Source organism: Umbelopsis ramanniana (assembly GCF_025399195.1).
Source record: "Umbelopsis ramanniana AG unplaced genomic scaffold K450scaffold_20, whole genome shotgun sequence".
In the NCBI taxonomy this organism is placed as follows: Eukaryota; Fungi; Mucoromycota; class Umbelopsidomycetes; order Umbelopsidales; family Umbelopsidaceae; genus Umbelopsis; species Umbelopsis ramanniana.
Window position 1 is genome coordinate 140,696 of NW_026252106.1, and position 15,306 is coordinate 156,001.

General features: G+C 42.4%; 8 protein-coding genes across 8 annotated transcripts; 5 read left to right on the forward strand and 3 right to left on the reverse strand.

Annotated features, from left to right (window-relative positions):
- The first annotated feature begins 446 nt into the window (after window positions 1-446).
- Window positions 447-3,330, forward strand: K450DRAFT_279803 (uncharacterized protein). The gene is made up of 2 exons (XM_051593342.1): window positions 447-560; window positions 633-3,330. Exons 1-2 carry the CDS (start codon window positions 490-492, stop codon window positions 3,148-3,150), a joined length of 2,589 nt encoding a protein of 862 aa, XP_051445605.1. The 5' UTR covers window positions 447-489; the 3' UTR covers window positions 3,151-3,330.
- An 80-nt stretch (window positions 3,331-3,410) lies between these two features.
- K450DRAFT_236396 (uncharacterized protein) lies at window positions 3,411-4,493 on the forward strand. Its single transcript, XM_051588251.1, has 4 exons — window positions 3,411-3,482; window positions 3,606-3,698; window positions 3,761-3,817; window positions 3,893-4,493. The coding sequence occupies exons 1-4, from the start codon at window positions 3,453-3,455 to the stop codon at window positions 4,163-4,165; spliced, it is 453 nt and encodes a 150-aa protein (XP_051445606.1). The 5' UTR covers window positions 3,411-3,452; the 3' UTR covers window positions 4,166-4,493.
- A 253-nt stretch (window positions 4,494-4,746) lies between these two features.
- Window positions 4,747-5,166, reverse strand: K450DRAFT_236400 (uncharacterized protein). The gene is made up of 2 exons (XM_051588252.1): window positions 5,111-5,166; window positions 4,747-5,034 (listed from the first exon to the last, which is right to left on the reverse strand). The coding sequence occupies exons 1-2, from the start codon at window positions 5,146-5,148 to the stop codon at window positions 4,869-4,871; spliced, it is 204 nt and encodes a 67-aa protein (XP_051445607.1). The 5' UTR covers window positions 5,149-5,166; the 3' UTR covers window positions 4,747-4,868.
- A 154-nt stretch (window positions 5,167-5,320) lies between these two features.
- K450DRAFT_208633 (uncharacterized protein) lies at window positions 5,321-6,832 on the forward strand. The gene is made up of 3 exons (XM_051584767.1): window positions 5,321-5,560; window positions 5,624-6,230; window positions 6,317-6,832. The coding sequence occupies exons 1-3, from the start codon at window positions 5,391-5,393 to the stop codon at window positions 6,422-6,424; spliced, it is 885 nt and encodes a 294-aa protein (XP_051445608.1). The 5' UTR covers window positions 5,321-5,390; the 3' UTR covers window positions 6,425-6,832.
- K450DRAFT_236405 (uncharacterized protein) lies at window positions 6,317-8,226 on the reverse strand. Its single transcript, XM_051588253.1, has 6 exons — window positions 8,059-8,226; window positions 7,900-7,971; window positions 7,551-7,799; window positions 7,156-7,392; window positions 6,905-7,079; window positions 6,317-6,820 (listed from the first exon to the last, which is right to left on the reverse strand). The coding sequence occupies exons 1-6, from the start codon at window positions 8,194-8,196 to the stop codon at window positions 6,642-6,644; spliced, it is 1,050 nt and encodes a 349-aa protein (XP_051445609.1). The 5' UTR covers window positions 8,197-8,226; the 3' UTR covers window positions 6,317-6,641.
- A 1,771-nt stretch (window positions 8,227-9,997) lies between these two features.
- On the forward strand, window positions 9,998-11,904 carry K450DRAFT_236411 (uncharacterized protein). The gene is made up of 4 exons (XM_051588254.1): window positions 9,998-10,178; window positions 10,244-10,429; window positions 10,500-11,093; window positions 11,195-11,904. Exons 1-4 carry the CDS (start codon window positions 10,043-10,045, stop codon window positions 11,770-11,772), a joined length of 1,494 nt encoding a protein of 497 aa, XP_051445610.1. The 5' UTR covers window positions 9,998-10,042; the 3' UTR covers window positions 11,773-11,904.
- A 604-nt stretch (window positions 11,905-12,508) lies between these two features.
- On the forward strand, window positions 12,509-13,935 carry K450DRAFT_236420 (uncharacterized protein). Its single transcript, XM_051588255.1, has 5 exons — window positions 12,509-12,541; window positions 12,618-12,689; window positions 12,779-13,195; window positions 13,272-13,487; window positions 13,554-13,935. Exons 3-5 carry the CDS (start codon window positions 12,822-12,824, stop codon window positions 13,828-13,830), a joined length of 867 nt encoding a protein of 288 aa, XP_051445611.1. The 5' UTR covers window positions 12,509-12,541; window positions 12,618-12,689; window positions 12,779-12,821; the 3' UTR covers window positions 13,831-13,935.
- Window positions 13,766-15,289, reverse strand: K450DRAFT_299362 (uncharacterized protein). The gene is made up of 4 exons (XM_051593709.1): window positions 15,078-15,289; window positions 14,667-15,009; window positions 14,512-14,602; window positions 13,766-14,449 (listed from the first exon to the last, which is right to left on the reverse strand). The coding sequence occupies exons 1-4, from the start codon at window positions 15,228-15,230 to the stop codon at window positions 14,041-14,043; spliced, it is 996 nt and encodes a 331-aa protein (XP_051445612.1). The 5' UTR covers window positions 15,231-15,289; the 3' UTR covers window positions 13,766-14,040.
- Window positions 15,290-15,306: the final 17 nt, after the last annotated feature.

Genomic DNA, 15,306 nt, shown 5'->3' on the forward strand with positions numbered 1-15,306 from the left:
ACGCCAAAGTAAATGATAACTTATTTTATTAAATTAAAACCATTATAATCTATTATACTATTTTTTCACTTCTCAGTACAAGTGGCTCTTTGCGATGCTACAATCTATTGATTACTGTCGCGTTTACAGCAGCGGTTCATCATTCAAGACCTTGAAGTTTAATAAACGATAACGTTACACAAAGTGTAGTTAGCGATCGCTCGTATTGCGCTCATTGTTGCTTTGAATATCCATGTCAGAATTTATATAATTCAGCCTCTCTCTGAAAGATTTGAGTGATATATTCAAAACAAGTTGTTGAACCCGTTTAAGGCTTGGAGAAGAATGATATTTGCTGCCATATGCACCGTGTCGTATGCGATAGCATGGTATGGTTAATCGGACTTCTAACCCGGCGGTTGAGATCAACCGAATTCCGGTTTGAGGTGCAGCAGTAAAATTCCCCCCACCTTTCGTTCCTTCCTATCAGTTTGCATCACATCATTGAAAATGGCGGAAGACTCAGAACAGGATCGAACGAGCAACGCTGGTGCAGCTTGCTACAGATGTAGAGGCTTTCGGTATGCATTATCATTTATGCTGAATGATTTATTTTTGTCAAATGTCTCCTACTCAAACTAATACTATTTCAGCCACTCATGCGATCGCGAAAAGCCGGCATGTTCAAGATGTAAACGACGAGGAATCAAGTGCATATATCCAGAAGCTGCACCCTCTCTGAAGCAATTACAGCTGTCGGCTGATGTATTAGGAAACCGGATAACCACACTCAACGAGAAGCTAAAGCAGCGACCCAAAAGCGAAAAAAGTATAGCTAAACAACCTCAGTCTGTAGCTGAAGAAATCCCAACAGATGCCTTGGTTGGCAACTTTTCAGTTTATCCGTGTTCAAAATGCTATAGAGATTTACAGCAATGCGATCTCACATTTCCCAGTTGCTCAAGATGTGTTCGAAACAAGTTTGAGTGCGTATACACAAAAACTGAGCCAAAGGCCAATCATGTCTCCACCGTACTGAACGCCATGAATCGTGCAGTTGATCAATGGAATGATTTTTTTGATGGTAAAAGCAAATGGCTGGCGAAGCGAACACAACGAGACATACTACCTAAAAAGAAGCCTCGACCACCGTTCACCTGGGCGATACACAACAAGTATAACCAAGGCTTATCCATGGAAAGCAACGTATCGTCATTCACCGACTTGCACAAATTAATTGCTCAATTTGCATACTCGTTTCTTCCAACGCCAAGGTCAATACAAGATTCGCCTGATGCTATGTCGGATTCCGATTTCGAATCAGTCGAAGAAGGTATGATATCTGATTTAAACCAGATGGCAACCGCAGATTTACGGCAGGATATGTTTCCGTTCGCAATATGGAACGCGTGGTCTGTTTCTATGCATTCTTTACCTCAAGGATACCCCATCGACACATCCGAGCAGCTTACAAATCAACTTGTCGAACTATTTTGTACCTCACCATGCTGCTCTACGTCAAGACTTCCCTTCATCGAACCTGCCGATGTATTGCAACGGTACCAGAAAAACGAGAACCCGCCTTCCAAACTGTATATATATGCCTTATGTGCAATGTCAGCTCGTAATGCTTTTCAAGTTCACTGCTGGAGCGGTGATTCTGGATTTTCAGCGGCACAGTTTACTATGGGCAAGGCGATATCGACGGCGTATTGTGTTCAAGCAAGAGAAATCTTCGCCGACTGCTTTGATAGCCCAAGTTTAGACAATGTCCAAGGAACATTTTTGTTGTCATATGCTATGCATCAAAATGGATACTTCAACGGAATCTACTTATACGAATGGATATCGTTTGCCCTGGCTCAAGACCTGGGACTTTATGACGCTAAGCGGCCATTAACTAGGGCTGAAAACATGACGTTATGGATGATTTATTATTACAACGCTTGGTACAAAGTTTTGCAAGGTGGAGCTTGTGACGCTGTTCATCTTAATCAATACTACCCTGCAGCTCAGCCGATCATGCCTCCGCCACCATTGGAAAAACCGATCAATTCACAAGATCTCATATACACCATGTGGTACCACCTCGTTAAGCTACAAGTCCTACGGCATGACCTGATGTCAAGGATGGTCATCGCTCAAGAGGCATATCGGAGACAGGCACCCTTTCGCATAGATCTTTTTGAGCTGCAGCAAACGCTGTTCGATTGTTATGCGACAGTCCCTCTGGATTGGCAGAATCCAGATTCTGAAATGCTACTAAATGCCTCTGGACGACCGACGTTGGAAGCAAACAGCAGCAGTGGAAAACTCAATGTCAAAACCGACGACGTCAACAGCTTTTGTATCATAAACTTGCATGTGCATTACAACATCAATAAGATTTTGCTGTATCAAACATTCTTACCAACGAACAGTCCACCTACCACGCCCATCGCTGTCCAGTGCTTGAGTGCTTGCATCCAAGCTGCCAATAGTATCACGGAATGTTTGGATATAATGATCAACAAACGCAAAGACTGCAACTTACCTATACTAGCGCTTGTATTCGCCAATACGATTTACATGAAGCTATTAACCTACACTGATGTTCGATTCAAGAGGTTCGCACGACGAAACTTGGAACGATCTGTAAGTCTGTCCAAATCGTCAATGACTTACGCTTACGATTTCGAAAACTGTAAGAGATTGGTCTCCATCATGGAATCCACCGTGAACGAGGCAATAAGCCGGCTTGAGAACGAACCTTCGCCTTCAGGCTCAGAATGTAGCTTGGATGGCGGGATCAACAAAGGCATTCCGCCTGGCCAAGTCCGTAGCATCATAAAATCCAATGCCGTTACTTCATCATCGACGGATATGGATCAACAGCTCGCGAGCTCTTATAGCTCCAACTCTTCGGCGCCGGAATTGGAAATACCCGTAAAACGGGAACATGGTAGCAGAGACTCTTACTCGGTTGCTTCCTCAGTCACATATCAGGACGATACCCCTGCAAGCTTGGAGAAAAGCTGGCCTGAAGATGACTTGGACTTTAACAAATATCCAATGGACGTAGATAAGGAGCCGAGGATTAAATTGGAACATCATGAGGATGGGTTTTCGGGAGATAATTCATTAATCAAAGATGTCTGGCGAGCTGTAGATGATGCCAGATGCTCAGTTTAGCTTTATATATTCTACCGTTTAATATCTGTACAGGATTCGTTTTTAGAATAATTAGTTTTTCTTGTTAAAAGGTTTTTAATTTTTCTGCAAAATAGTTGATTATAAAGACAGTCGTTATATCTTTCATGTATATTGCCTGCTTCAGCAAATTGGCAGCGACATGGAATAAGATAATTTGGCAGCTTTACTCATTCAGAAAATTGGCACCCACGTGACTGTTTCTTGATGACAGACACTATGACAATTTCTCGAAAATCTTCCAGGCCTTGTAACTCAAGTAACTAAATACCACTATCAGAATTATGAACTTCTTCCGCGCAGCTACACGAACAGTAAGTAGCCTTTACCGAGTTTTATTGACTTTTCTTAGTTCGAGTGAATGGAAGCTTGTGGCGATCCACAAATACATTTTGAGTGAGCTATGACTAATCCATGATCGATAATCGCATTTGCAGTCAACTCTCATTCGACCAACGAACTATTCTCGTTTTGCTGCTCCTGTCTCAGCCAGATGGATTTCAGATAGCTTGAAGTCCAAGTTAGATCAGGTATTTTTTGGACAATAGACTAAGAGTTATGATCGGCATAGCTGAACCTTTCAATCTTGCAGGCCGTCAAGGACAATGAAGTTGTTCTCTTCATGAAGGGTACACCAGAGGAGCCAATGGTAATTGTCATATTTCGATCAGTTTCTAGTCGTCTCATCAACAAATAGCTAATTCTATGTATTGCCGGACTATAGTGTGGTTTCAGCCGTGCTGCTGTTCAAATCATGCAAGTTCAGGGTGTTGATTTCGGCAAGGTCAAAACTTTCAATGTCCTCGAGGACGCCGAGCTCAGAGACGGTGTTAAGGAGTACTCCGAATGGCCTACGATTCCTCAAGTTTACATCAAGGGAGACTTTGTTGGTGGCTGTGACATTCTTCTCAACATGCATCAATCTGGCGATCTTGAAGATCTCTTGATCAAAGAAGGCATTGTCTCCGATGTCGAAGCTGAGGAGCCTAAGCAATAAGTAAACCGATATCAACATTATTTTCGTCGCTTAATAACAAGCAAAAATAAAAAAAGGCTGACTCTGCTAGTAGAGGAATCACGCAAAACTGTAGTTTGTTTTAAATTGCTAGCCACGGCAAGGAACGGACCAGATGTGATCGAACTTTTCAACGGGATATGCCCCTTGCTTGCAGCCATCTATATAAATAGATCCCGATATCAATATGCCAATGGTCCGTTCGGACACAGAACATCTCTTGATGAGTCTACCCATGTGTAAATACTAGTCATTGCACAGGACTAGCATTGTCCACGGAGAACTGAAAGACTCCGGAATTCGAGACATATGAGAATGGTGATAAGTTCTTTCATCATTAATTTAAGTAGATAGTACGTTAGTAGCATGGTCAATTTTATGGCATCTCGGATGTAGGAACCAGCGGCTCGGTTTCTATGGAGTGTCTATGTAATGCATCGCACTGGATTAAAAAGTTGAGAATTAACTGCTTATAGACAACTGGTTTGAAGCTTGATATGACCCCGGTTATAACTAATAGTCTATTGCTAAGCGAACCAAACACAATTTTTAGAGTGCGATTTTAGCCATTTTGCAATTGTGAGACGAGATATTCAATGACAAGCCTCAAAGAATCGTTAAAAGGTAACATTTGTTCATTTATAGGATAGCACATAACGAGCCATGATGTATATGAAACGTATATTCATATAGAATCAACTAGCCTTTCTAATATCTTTATAGAAATGTAGCTTTCATACACAATTTTTCTTTTCTTCTTGATGTAAATCACGAATAAAGAAAATTGAGTGAAGACCAAGGAGAAAAGAGCCTTGTGGAATGTTTGACAGCTGTGTCTGCTTTGCAAAAGGCTAAGTTGAAGTTGATTTCAAATATTAGTATGTTCTAGCATGTTTATCGGTTCATTATAGCGACAGATCAATCTACATGCTTCTAGCTTCTTCCGGTTTCTTGGAGATGACCATTACAAATTTGCATGACAGTACATGACCGCTAATTGTCAAGATTAGGCATTTGCAGGTCCAAGATTACCAAGACGGACTTACAAATCATTTTGGACTCCGATCGTTGGTCAGAACTTGGTAAGCAGGCAAATAAGTATATAAGGCGACGATCAAATTCGTTCCCAGTTTTAACTTCACTTCAAGTTTTGAACTCTCAAACAACAAGCCCCACTCTCCTACAACCAAATCCCATTAACAAAAAAATGACTTCAAAAGTTGCTCGTAAAATTGCTCAATCTGTTCTATCAAGAGAACAAGCTGAAGGAGCTGGTGCCCGCGTTCGTCGTAGCATTGGCACTCGTTCCCTTCGCAATCTCGACCCTTTCCTAATGCTCGACGAATTCAGTGTTCAAGCACCCGCTGGCTTTCCTGAGTAAGTTTAACTTCTATTGATTATCACTATATGAAGCCGTGATCTAACGTTTCGCGTCAATAGTCATCCTCACCGTGGCTTCCAAACTGTTACCTATATGTTGGAAGGTGAGTTCTGGCATGAAGACTTTAAGGGTCACAAGGGCCGCATTGGACCTGGCGATCTGCAGTGGATGTCTGCTGGAAAAGGTATTATGCATTCCGAAATTCCCGCTACCAACAACAAGGCACACGGTCTTCAGCTTTGGGTCAACCTTTCTGCGAAGGACAAGCTCAGCGAGCCCAACTACCAAGAGTATCCTGCCACCAACATCAAGGCTGTTTCACCTGAGGAGGGTATCGATATCAAAGTCATTGCCGGCGAATCATACGGTGTGCAGTCTCCTGTAATGACCATGACCCCTACCATGTATATCGACATCAGCCTCAAGAAGGGCAAGAAGGTTGAACAGATTATTCCAAAGTCCTTCCGAGGTTTTGTGTACACCTTGTCCGGAACGGCCATGTTTGGTGGAGATAAACACAAAGCAGAAGCGCACCATACTCTAGTGTTGAGTGATAACGGCGGAACTTATCTTCCTGTCGAATCTTTGTCTGATGACTGTCGATTTGTCGTCATTGCTGGAGAACCAATCAATGAACCCATCATCCAATATGGACCATTTGTTATGGTAAGTCGGCCCAACGGTTGACGAGTTACACGAACTCCTTTTTATTTTTTCTCAACACGTACTTACTTTTATTCTTGTCTTTACAGAATACCGAGCAGGAAATCTACCAAGCATTTGCTGATTACGAGCAAGGCAAGAATGGATTTGAAGGTGCTCCCGGATGGCATTCCTCCATCAGAGATCTTTGGTCTTAAATTACTCTCAACTCCTCAGTTTGCACTAAATGGTGCCATATCTCTATCACTGTATTTCTAGTTATTCAAGCTTTTGTTATTTGTGCTTACTCTAGCATTAAATTTGTATAGATTATTCGTGACCTTTATACTTATTAAAAGACTTCACGACGTTCATTATAAACGGATAATACTTTTTTTTATTTTAAGTTGTTGGGTGGTGGGAAAAAGGTGGTGTTTATCTAATGAGACCATCAGTGACACTGGCGGCCTTGACCTTGACGTCTTCACCAGAGGAGGATTTGATCAAGAAGGGCTTATCTTGGAAGAAGGCGAAAGTCTCGCCGTTAGTCTTGAAGTCGGGTTGAACGGTTTCCCAGTATTTTTTCTTGGGGTTCAAAACAGCCTCGGGTGTGCCTAGTTTAGATGGATAAGATTTTTAGGGACATTGTGCATGATTATCGCAATGTGAGCATAGCTTATTTTTGTTTGATTCTTTACCTTCCATACCCTCGAAGTAGACTCTGTCACCGGGCTTGACCTTGGTGAGATCAACAGGTGCCAAAAGTTCAACCTTGGTACCATCAGCGGGCGATGCACAAAGAACCATACCCTGAGACTTGACGCCGCGCATGTTTGCGGGCTTCAAATTACACAAGACCAACACTGTGCGGTTCTGTCAAGTTTAGATCGTAGAGTGTCAAGTTATGATATCGTTTGAATGTGGGGTGTATATGATGAATAAGTTTTACCTGCATTTCTTCTACGGGATACCACTTGACGAGGCCGGAAACAATAGTACGCGGGGTACCTTCGGGATCACCAACATCAATCTGTTCAACATAGAGAGCGTCAGCATCATCATGCTTCTTGCAGGAGACGATATGGCCAACACGGATATCGAGTCTAGAGACAACTGGTTGCTCAGGTGCAGCGGGAGCTGGTGGGGCCTTCTCCTTCTTCTCTTTCTTTGCCTTCTTCTCCTTCTTCTCTGGGACTACTGCCTCAGTAACAGCGGCAGCGGCGCCCTTAACAGCGGCCTCAACCTTTCCTTCGCCCTTCTTCTCCTTTTTCTATAGGACAAAGTGTTTACTAAAATTAGCGAATGTTTTGTTAATAGCCATAGTGTGAGGTTTGTAAAACTTACAGCGACAGTGATGACTGGTTCGGGGACGTTATCAAGATCAACTGTAACAAGGGAGAATTGCTTCTCAGCAGCAAGGTTGCCTTTGACGACAGTATTCTGGATCAAATCGAACCAACGAAGGACATTGGGTGCGGTGGCTACATTGATGCTTTGAGCGTGAGAGTGCAATTCACCAAAAGCCACAAGGTCAGCAACGGTGAGATGGTTGCCAGCGATATAAGTGGAGTCGCGCAGTTGATCGTTAAGTTTCTGTGTAATATACGCGCCTCAGCATAAGTATTCAAGACACCCAAAAAAAAAAAATGCGAAAAATCAAAACAAAGCAAGTCAAAAAGAGACTATAACTCACAGCAAGAGATCCCTCAACATTACTTCCAGCTGAAGCGACATTCTTCTCGGACCAGGCCAACCAAGTATCAACCTTAACACAATAACGGAAGGTTACTCACAACTGCTGTGATTATATTTGACCTTGTCGTACTTGGCAATGGCACAAACAGAAACTTACTTGTTTCTTTTCTTCATCGGATTGGCCAAGAAGCTCGGGCTTACCGGATGCAATTAATTTGACATCATTGGATGCGTCGGTCGAAGCGTTACCAACGACTGCTTTAACTAGTTGGATGGCTGTCTCGGATGCTGGCATTGTATAAGTTGTTGTGGTTTCGTGACAGACTGAGCTTGCACAAACTTGAAAAACTGAAAAAGCAGTCATGATCCATCGGAGCAATGCCGTTCGCAATGCGCGTAGCACCACTGCTACCTTCTACGAGCGCTGGCTAATATTCATTTTTGCTTCCAGTAAATATAGAAAGCTGAGCAACATGTTGGAACATTATACATCAAATTCCATCATGAAAAATCGCGGTATAAAATGTAAGAACGACACAATGTCAAATAGAAATAGTTTCGTGTTTAACCTAGCCATAACTAATAGCGATGCTATTATAATTGATCACTAGGGACGAGTACATTTGAGATCTCTGTATTCATGATTTAAGTCTATCTTTTGTAGTCATTTTCTGAAAATTTACGTCTGACGCTATCTGAAAATCATTCTCATAGCTATGGAGACTACCGAACTTTCTTCAATATCTCAAACAACCCTTTTTTAGTACTTGTATACGGATAAAAACATCGCTGACTCAATTGCAAACATGCGAAAAACGGCAAGTATTGGGTCTGTGTCCATATTCAACTTGTTATTTTTGTTTCTAACGCGTGGGACCAGTCCTTCTTGAAAACCCACTGTAAAGCGATAAGCAAATGGGTTATCGATAATCTCGGCTCCATATCAGTCAACAAATGCAATAGTTCAACGGTTATACTTTTTAGCAAAGTTGTTGAGAACAGGCAGTAAGCTCGTACGTTGACCAAAGATTAGGTGCTGTGAAATAATGTGGGGGTTTTTTAAAGTACCGCTTCTGAACAGCGCAGAAGGGTCACGCTGTACTTTACATATTTGCAAGCAAAGTTACATGGAACTGGCGAAGTCTACCGAGTCTCGGTTTTCAGTGATTTAGTAAAAGAAAGCTTTTCTTTTACTTCATTTTCAACGATATGCAAAGCAATTCATCAATTGTTCCCACTTTGACATAAGGTCCCGTCGTAAGTGTCCATTAATTTACTCGTTTGGGCGTCCCATCACTTGGAGCCGCTTCTTCCCGTGGAACCGCGGTAAAGGTTAAGCCACGCCACGTGTCGCGTGGTTTCAAAATCGCAGAGAACTCTAGGTTCAACACGCGTGGCCAACTATCATTGTAACACCTCGTGAGGAAGTATCCTTATTTAACATATACAAATCGTTCGATAAGAGGTAGTCAGCTAGTTTAAAGTTGTGGGAAAGTATAAACACGTTGTTCGGATCATTGCATGCAGCAAGAACGAGAATGCTGGTCGAGGCTGACATGGCTTTGACAGCTTCTTTATTCAATTGTACTTTGTCATGGAAGTGGTGCATTCTTTTACTGAATTTTGGTTACATAGTCTGAATTTCATATTGCTAATAGTAAATGAATTGATAAAGTCCACACACATGATATCAGGGATAATGATTATACGTGCCACGCGGGCTAGACGCCGCACTTTACAAACATGGTGAAGTACCTTCTCACTATAGTGAATGAAACGTGGGCTACTTTACTTCAGGCGTGAGCACAATGCATATGTGTTACCATTCCCACCGACACTAACCCCACATAAGGTGCTTAAGGAACCCCACAAAACTTGAGATTTCGGTGCGTTTATGTAATACAATGCCCCCATTTTTCGCTGTCCTTCGAAGGTGAACTTTGTACAAGTGACACTGGTAACGAACGCCATGACCATGAACGAGCCTTTTTTTTTTTTTTGGTAACAAACTCTATTAGAGCATCTATGCTCCTCTCCGTCTCCAAACATTATAAAAAGGTGGTGTTACGATTCAAATATGCGACTCACCCTTTGCAACACATTTTACTTTTCTCCAGTCCCTTTACTCTACTTGTCTCGAGATGCCTAATGATGCTACTAACAAGGGTATGATACAGCTGTACTTTTTGTGCGCTGTAGCCATTACCAACTCTGCTGTTAATGGTTATGATGGTTCTATGATGAACGGTTTGACGGCCGGTCCTAACTGGAACGGATGTATGTAGAAATTATGAGACCGCCTTGCCATCTAGAAATCAAAAATATTTACATTTGCACTTTAGATTTCGGTCATCCTTTGGATAACCCTTCATTGCTTGGACTTATCAACGCTATTATGTCCGTTGGTTCCTTCATTGGTGTTTGGGTTGCTCCTTATCTCAGCGATAACTACGGTCGTAAGAAGGCTATCATCGTCGGTTCCGTTATTAATTTGGTTGGTGTTGCTCTCCAATCTGCCGCTGTCCATGGTTTGTATATTATTATTTTCAAGGAAATCTCAAAGCATAAAATTAATGATTTTAATTTTTTTTATCATAGTTGGCATGTTCATTGCTGCTCGTTTTATTCTTGGTTTCGGTATCGCTATTACTGGTAACGCTGCTCCCACACTTGTCGTCGAAATTGCCCATCCCAAATACCGTGGTACTATTACTGGTCTTTACAACACCACTTGGTATGTTGGTTCTATCATTGCTGCCTGGGTCACATTCGGTACTGTCAACATCGACAGCACTTGGTCCTGGAGAATTCCCTCTATGCTTCAAGCTTTGCCTTCCTTGCTTCAAGTTAGTGCCATTTTCTTCATGACCGAATCTCCTCGTTGGTTGATTGGTCGCGGCCGTGACGAAGAAGCCAAGGACATTCTTATCAGACTTCACGGTAACGGTGACCCCAATGACGAGGTTGTTCGCGTTGAATTCGCTGAAATCAAGGAGGCCATCGCCATGGAACAGGCTGTCTCTAAGCGTGAATGGAAGGAATTGATCGAAACCCCCGGAAACCGCATGCGTACTTTCATTTGTATCTGTGTTGGTCTCTTCTCTCAATGGTCCGGAAATGGTATCACCTCTTACTACTTGACTCCTATGATGATCAACATTGGTATAACAGATCCTTACAAAATCACTCTCAGTAAGTGTTGATACGTCCAAGACGCTATTATTCAAACCTTTACTTCTTTACTACAACGAATCAAACCCGCTTACCATGTTTTCCTTTTTTTTATGTTACAGTTAACGGTATCAAGAACATCGTTGATTGGATCTTCGCTGTTGGTGGTACTTTGATGCTTGATCGCGTTGGTCGCCGCCCAATGTTCATGATTTCCATGGCTGGTATGATTCTCGGTTACGTACTCGTCACCGGTATGTCTGCTGCCTATAACAACGATCCTACTGGTCCTAGCGCCAACGCATACGGCCAAGCTTCCGTTGGTTTCATTTTCATCTACTCTGCCTTCTATGATATTGCATGGACCCCTATGACAGTTTTGTATCCAGTCGAAATTTTACCCTTCACCATTCGTGCTAAGGGTATGGCCATCCAGGGTGCTGCTGTCGCTATCGCTCTATTCTTCAACCAGTATGTCAACCCAGTTGCTCTTGCCGCCATCGGATGGAAATACTACATTGTGTACGATATCTGGCTTGTCGTTGAATTTTTCATCGTCTGGAGATTCTTTAAGGAGACTCGTAACAAGACTCTTGAAGCTCTTGCTGAAGTCTTCGATGGTCCCAACGCCGCTCTTGTTGTTGCTGAGCAACATAAACTTGAAGAATTGGCCAGCTTTGACAACCTCGAAAAGGTTTAAAAGTGTTATCATAATAGCAGCCTTATCGTAGAACCAACGTAATTAGTATACAATTTATTCTATTTTGTTAAGCCTGACCGAAGTGGTCCACATTCTTACTTATCATATTCGGAGCCAATAACGCTATTTAACTATTCAAGTGTATCATGCTTTCCTTATGATTCACTAAGTGAAATAAAGTAGATAGTGTAATGACTTTGATCAGTTTGTAGAGGTATGCAGTTAGGGCTCGAGTAGAAAGTGTTCAAATGCCTGGCGTTCATTGTTCAGAAAATTTAATCCATGATTATAATTTTGATGCTATAATTAATGATTTCTAAATGTTTTGACGTCACCGCCTGCCGACCGAAAGTGAACAGCAGCAAAAACACTCGTTGGAGAAGTGGTGTAAGCCTTCTCATAGCAAGCAAAATGTTTCGGTCAGGCGTCGACATGACAGATTTTCCCGCGCTTGGCAGTGTAAACTCATCGCTGAATCAGAACGTTTCTGCAACTTCTCCACGAAACACATTACTGTCAAATCGATTCGGAAGCTATGCGTCAACTGCTGGCACCTCTGCCGGGTCAACGGCACCAGTACAATCTAGCAATCGTCAGTTCGAAGATCAATTCGGCGGATATTCACCACAAGGGTCAGCGGCACTTGGTAACTACAGCATGAGCCTTCACTCACTCCCAGCGCATCATGCCGGAAATGATCAGTCACCGTCAACGACGCAACGATTGTCATCGCGAACGTTTACGGCTGACGAATTTCCAGCACTAAAAGGTTCATTACAGAGTTTCTCAGAATGTGGCTAATTGGACACTATTCCGATCTAACTAAATCGTAACTCATTGGCCAGACCATAGCGGCATGTCAAGGCCCGATGGACCATTATCTTCAGGAATGTCAATAATGAACGGATTCGCCCAGAGTATGTTGTCACTCCTAAACCAACTAACATTGTTCTTTATCGTGGCATTTAAATCACATATATTTACATACAATACTTTCAAAAACTAGGCAACAAGCAGCACGATCTTGGTATATCAAGTTCAGCAGCATCATGGGTAAGGACAACACAACCTCTTTTATCAACCACCAGTTATTATCACTGAGCGGTATATTGATAAATTCTGATATAAAGAATCGTGAACAGCTCGGTGTTGATACACCAAATCAGCAGAGTCTGCATTTGGCAGCACCAGGGTCGCGGAAAACGGACGTTCCATTGTCAGGCAGCGAAAGCATAGACAAGCTATCTCGAGATGTTGCGGCAGTTAATCTAGACGGTTCAGGTGGTAATCAGCAAGATAACGCCCCAGATCCATATGGTTTATTAGGTCTATTAGGAGTTATACGAATGACAGACCCCGATTTGAGCATGCTGGCATTAGGAAGTGATTTGACTACGTTGGGATTGGACCTTAACACACCAGAGTGAGTAAAACACTCCCACCAAATACTCACCATGCCAATTATTAACCAACGTCCTCATTGCCCTCAAAAAATCTAGCTCAATATATTCAACATTCATTTCACCTTGGTCAGATAACCAGACCCCTGCAGGGCTCAACATAGAGCCAGAATTCCATCTCCCTGCCTGCTATCGAAGCGTACAGGCAACGCCACCGGCACAGCAGCGAATGAGGACGTTCTCAGATGAAATTCTGTTCTATGTTTTTTACTGTTTGCCAAGGGATGTTGCTCAAGAGGCTGCGGCACAAGAACTGTAAGTCACATTGTTACTCACGCATAGCGTAAAAAGGTATATAGTTGCTAAATTAGTTGTCTGTAGGTATGCTCGTAATTGGCGATATCACAAAGAGTTAGGTCTTTGGCTCACGAAAGAGCCAGATGAAAATGGCCGGCCTGTCCCATTCCGAAGAACGTCACCCAATGCCTACGAACGTGATGTTTTCGTTTTCTTTGATCCAAGTACGTGGCAGAAAATCAAGCGGGAGTACACTCTGCTGTGGGATTCAATCGAAGATAGGTCGCAGCAGTTACCAGCAATGGGACTCAATAATCCAGGCATCTCACCTGGAGTTTCAAATCGAGGTGTAATGATATAATTTTTTTGGCCCCCTTTCCTCACACTGCTTGGTGTGATGTTCAATGTCAGATATTAAAGGCTCAATTAGTTGAAACCGAAGCAAAATTTATTGGTGATCAAGCAAATGTGTGTGTATGGTGGTGTGGAATTACAATTGTAGTAAATAGCAACAGGATGATGATTTCTGATCTATGCTTTGATCATATGTAATAATACAGATGATAAGGACTTAACGTAACTTGACAGCTTTGATTTCGTCTACTTGCTTTCGATGAAGAGTGAACGCAGGTGTGACCCATCTTCCACATGAACATTGCGCGCCTGACCAGCAATAGGAACCTAATTTCGTGTGACATCTTGGGCAGTCTAACCTTCCTTCAATGTTCCACTGGTCTAATCCATTAATCCACTCCATTGGCTCGATGAAATACGATGAACAGTTGTTCTTCGAAGTTGCCAATGATGCAAGAAGAGGGTTGAGAGAAGTATTGACTTGTGCAACTGTATTGACTTCGCCGTGATCGGAGGACGCAGTCTCAGAAATATGAAGAGACGAGTCTCGTTTGTGGTACGAGAATGCTTGCTGGCCTTTGCCTGGCTCGTGTTCGATAATATTATCCTTGTCAACTAGGACTCGACTAAAGCATAAAATTTCATTAGCTTAAAGTCTCTGCACTAAATATATGCTACAGATACTCACCGACACTTTTTGCATCTGAGAGATGCTCTACCCTGCTTAGCGGCATTTTCTGGATCGGCCGCTAATGTCATTTCAGCAACATAACCGTGCACTGAGAGAGGAACGATTGAGTATTTCATAAGTAGATCAATATCATGGAAATAAATTCAACATACTTTCACGTTCTTCGGCCATATTTGCCATAAGGAATCGTCTATACTCGGTTCGCTGTTGATCGACGGTATAATCAATTTCTTCATAAATTCCAAGTTGCATAAAAAATCCACTGTTTGGGCTAGCACTTGGCCATTCTGCTTTGATGATTGAAATAGCTTTCTTGGCGGTGATCTTTCTAGACCACATTAAATATGCTGTCACTATCGTAACACTGCGAGACATGCCGGCTTCACAATGAACAAGGATATTCTCCTCCTTGTCGATTGAAGACTGGATGAACTGATTGGTTTCAGGAAAATGCTTCATAATGTTTTCTTCCGCCACATCGAGAATGGAAACAACCTATATATTTCGTTAGAAAATTATGGGCCTAATGCTCACTACTACGCATTGAGTCTTGTGCACATTACCAGCTGGTTGTAGCCTGTCAAAGTGTCTTCACAAGGACACACCGATATCACATTTTTGATGTCGTTCTTTTCCAAAAAACCGGGAGTCGTTATGGCTGCATATCGTCCGACCCATATCCTGGGTATGATCTGCTGTGCAGGTTCGTCGCTCATTGCTACGTTAACTTCAATTCCTTGTCGCCACTTTTTTTTTTTCTTGAGGAGACCGCCCTTTCAAATTTCCAAGGAC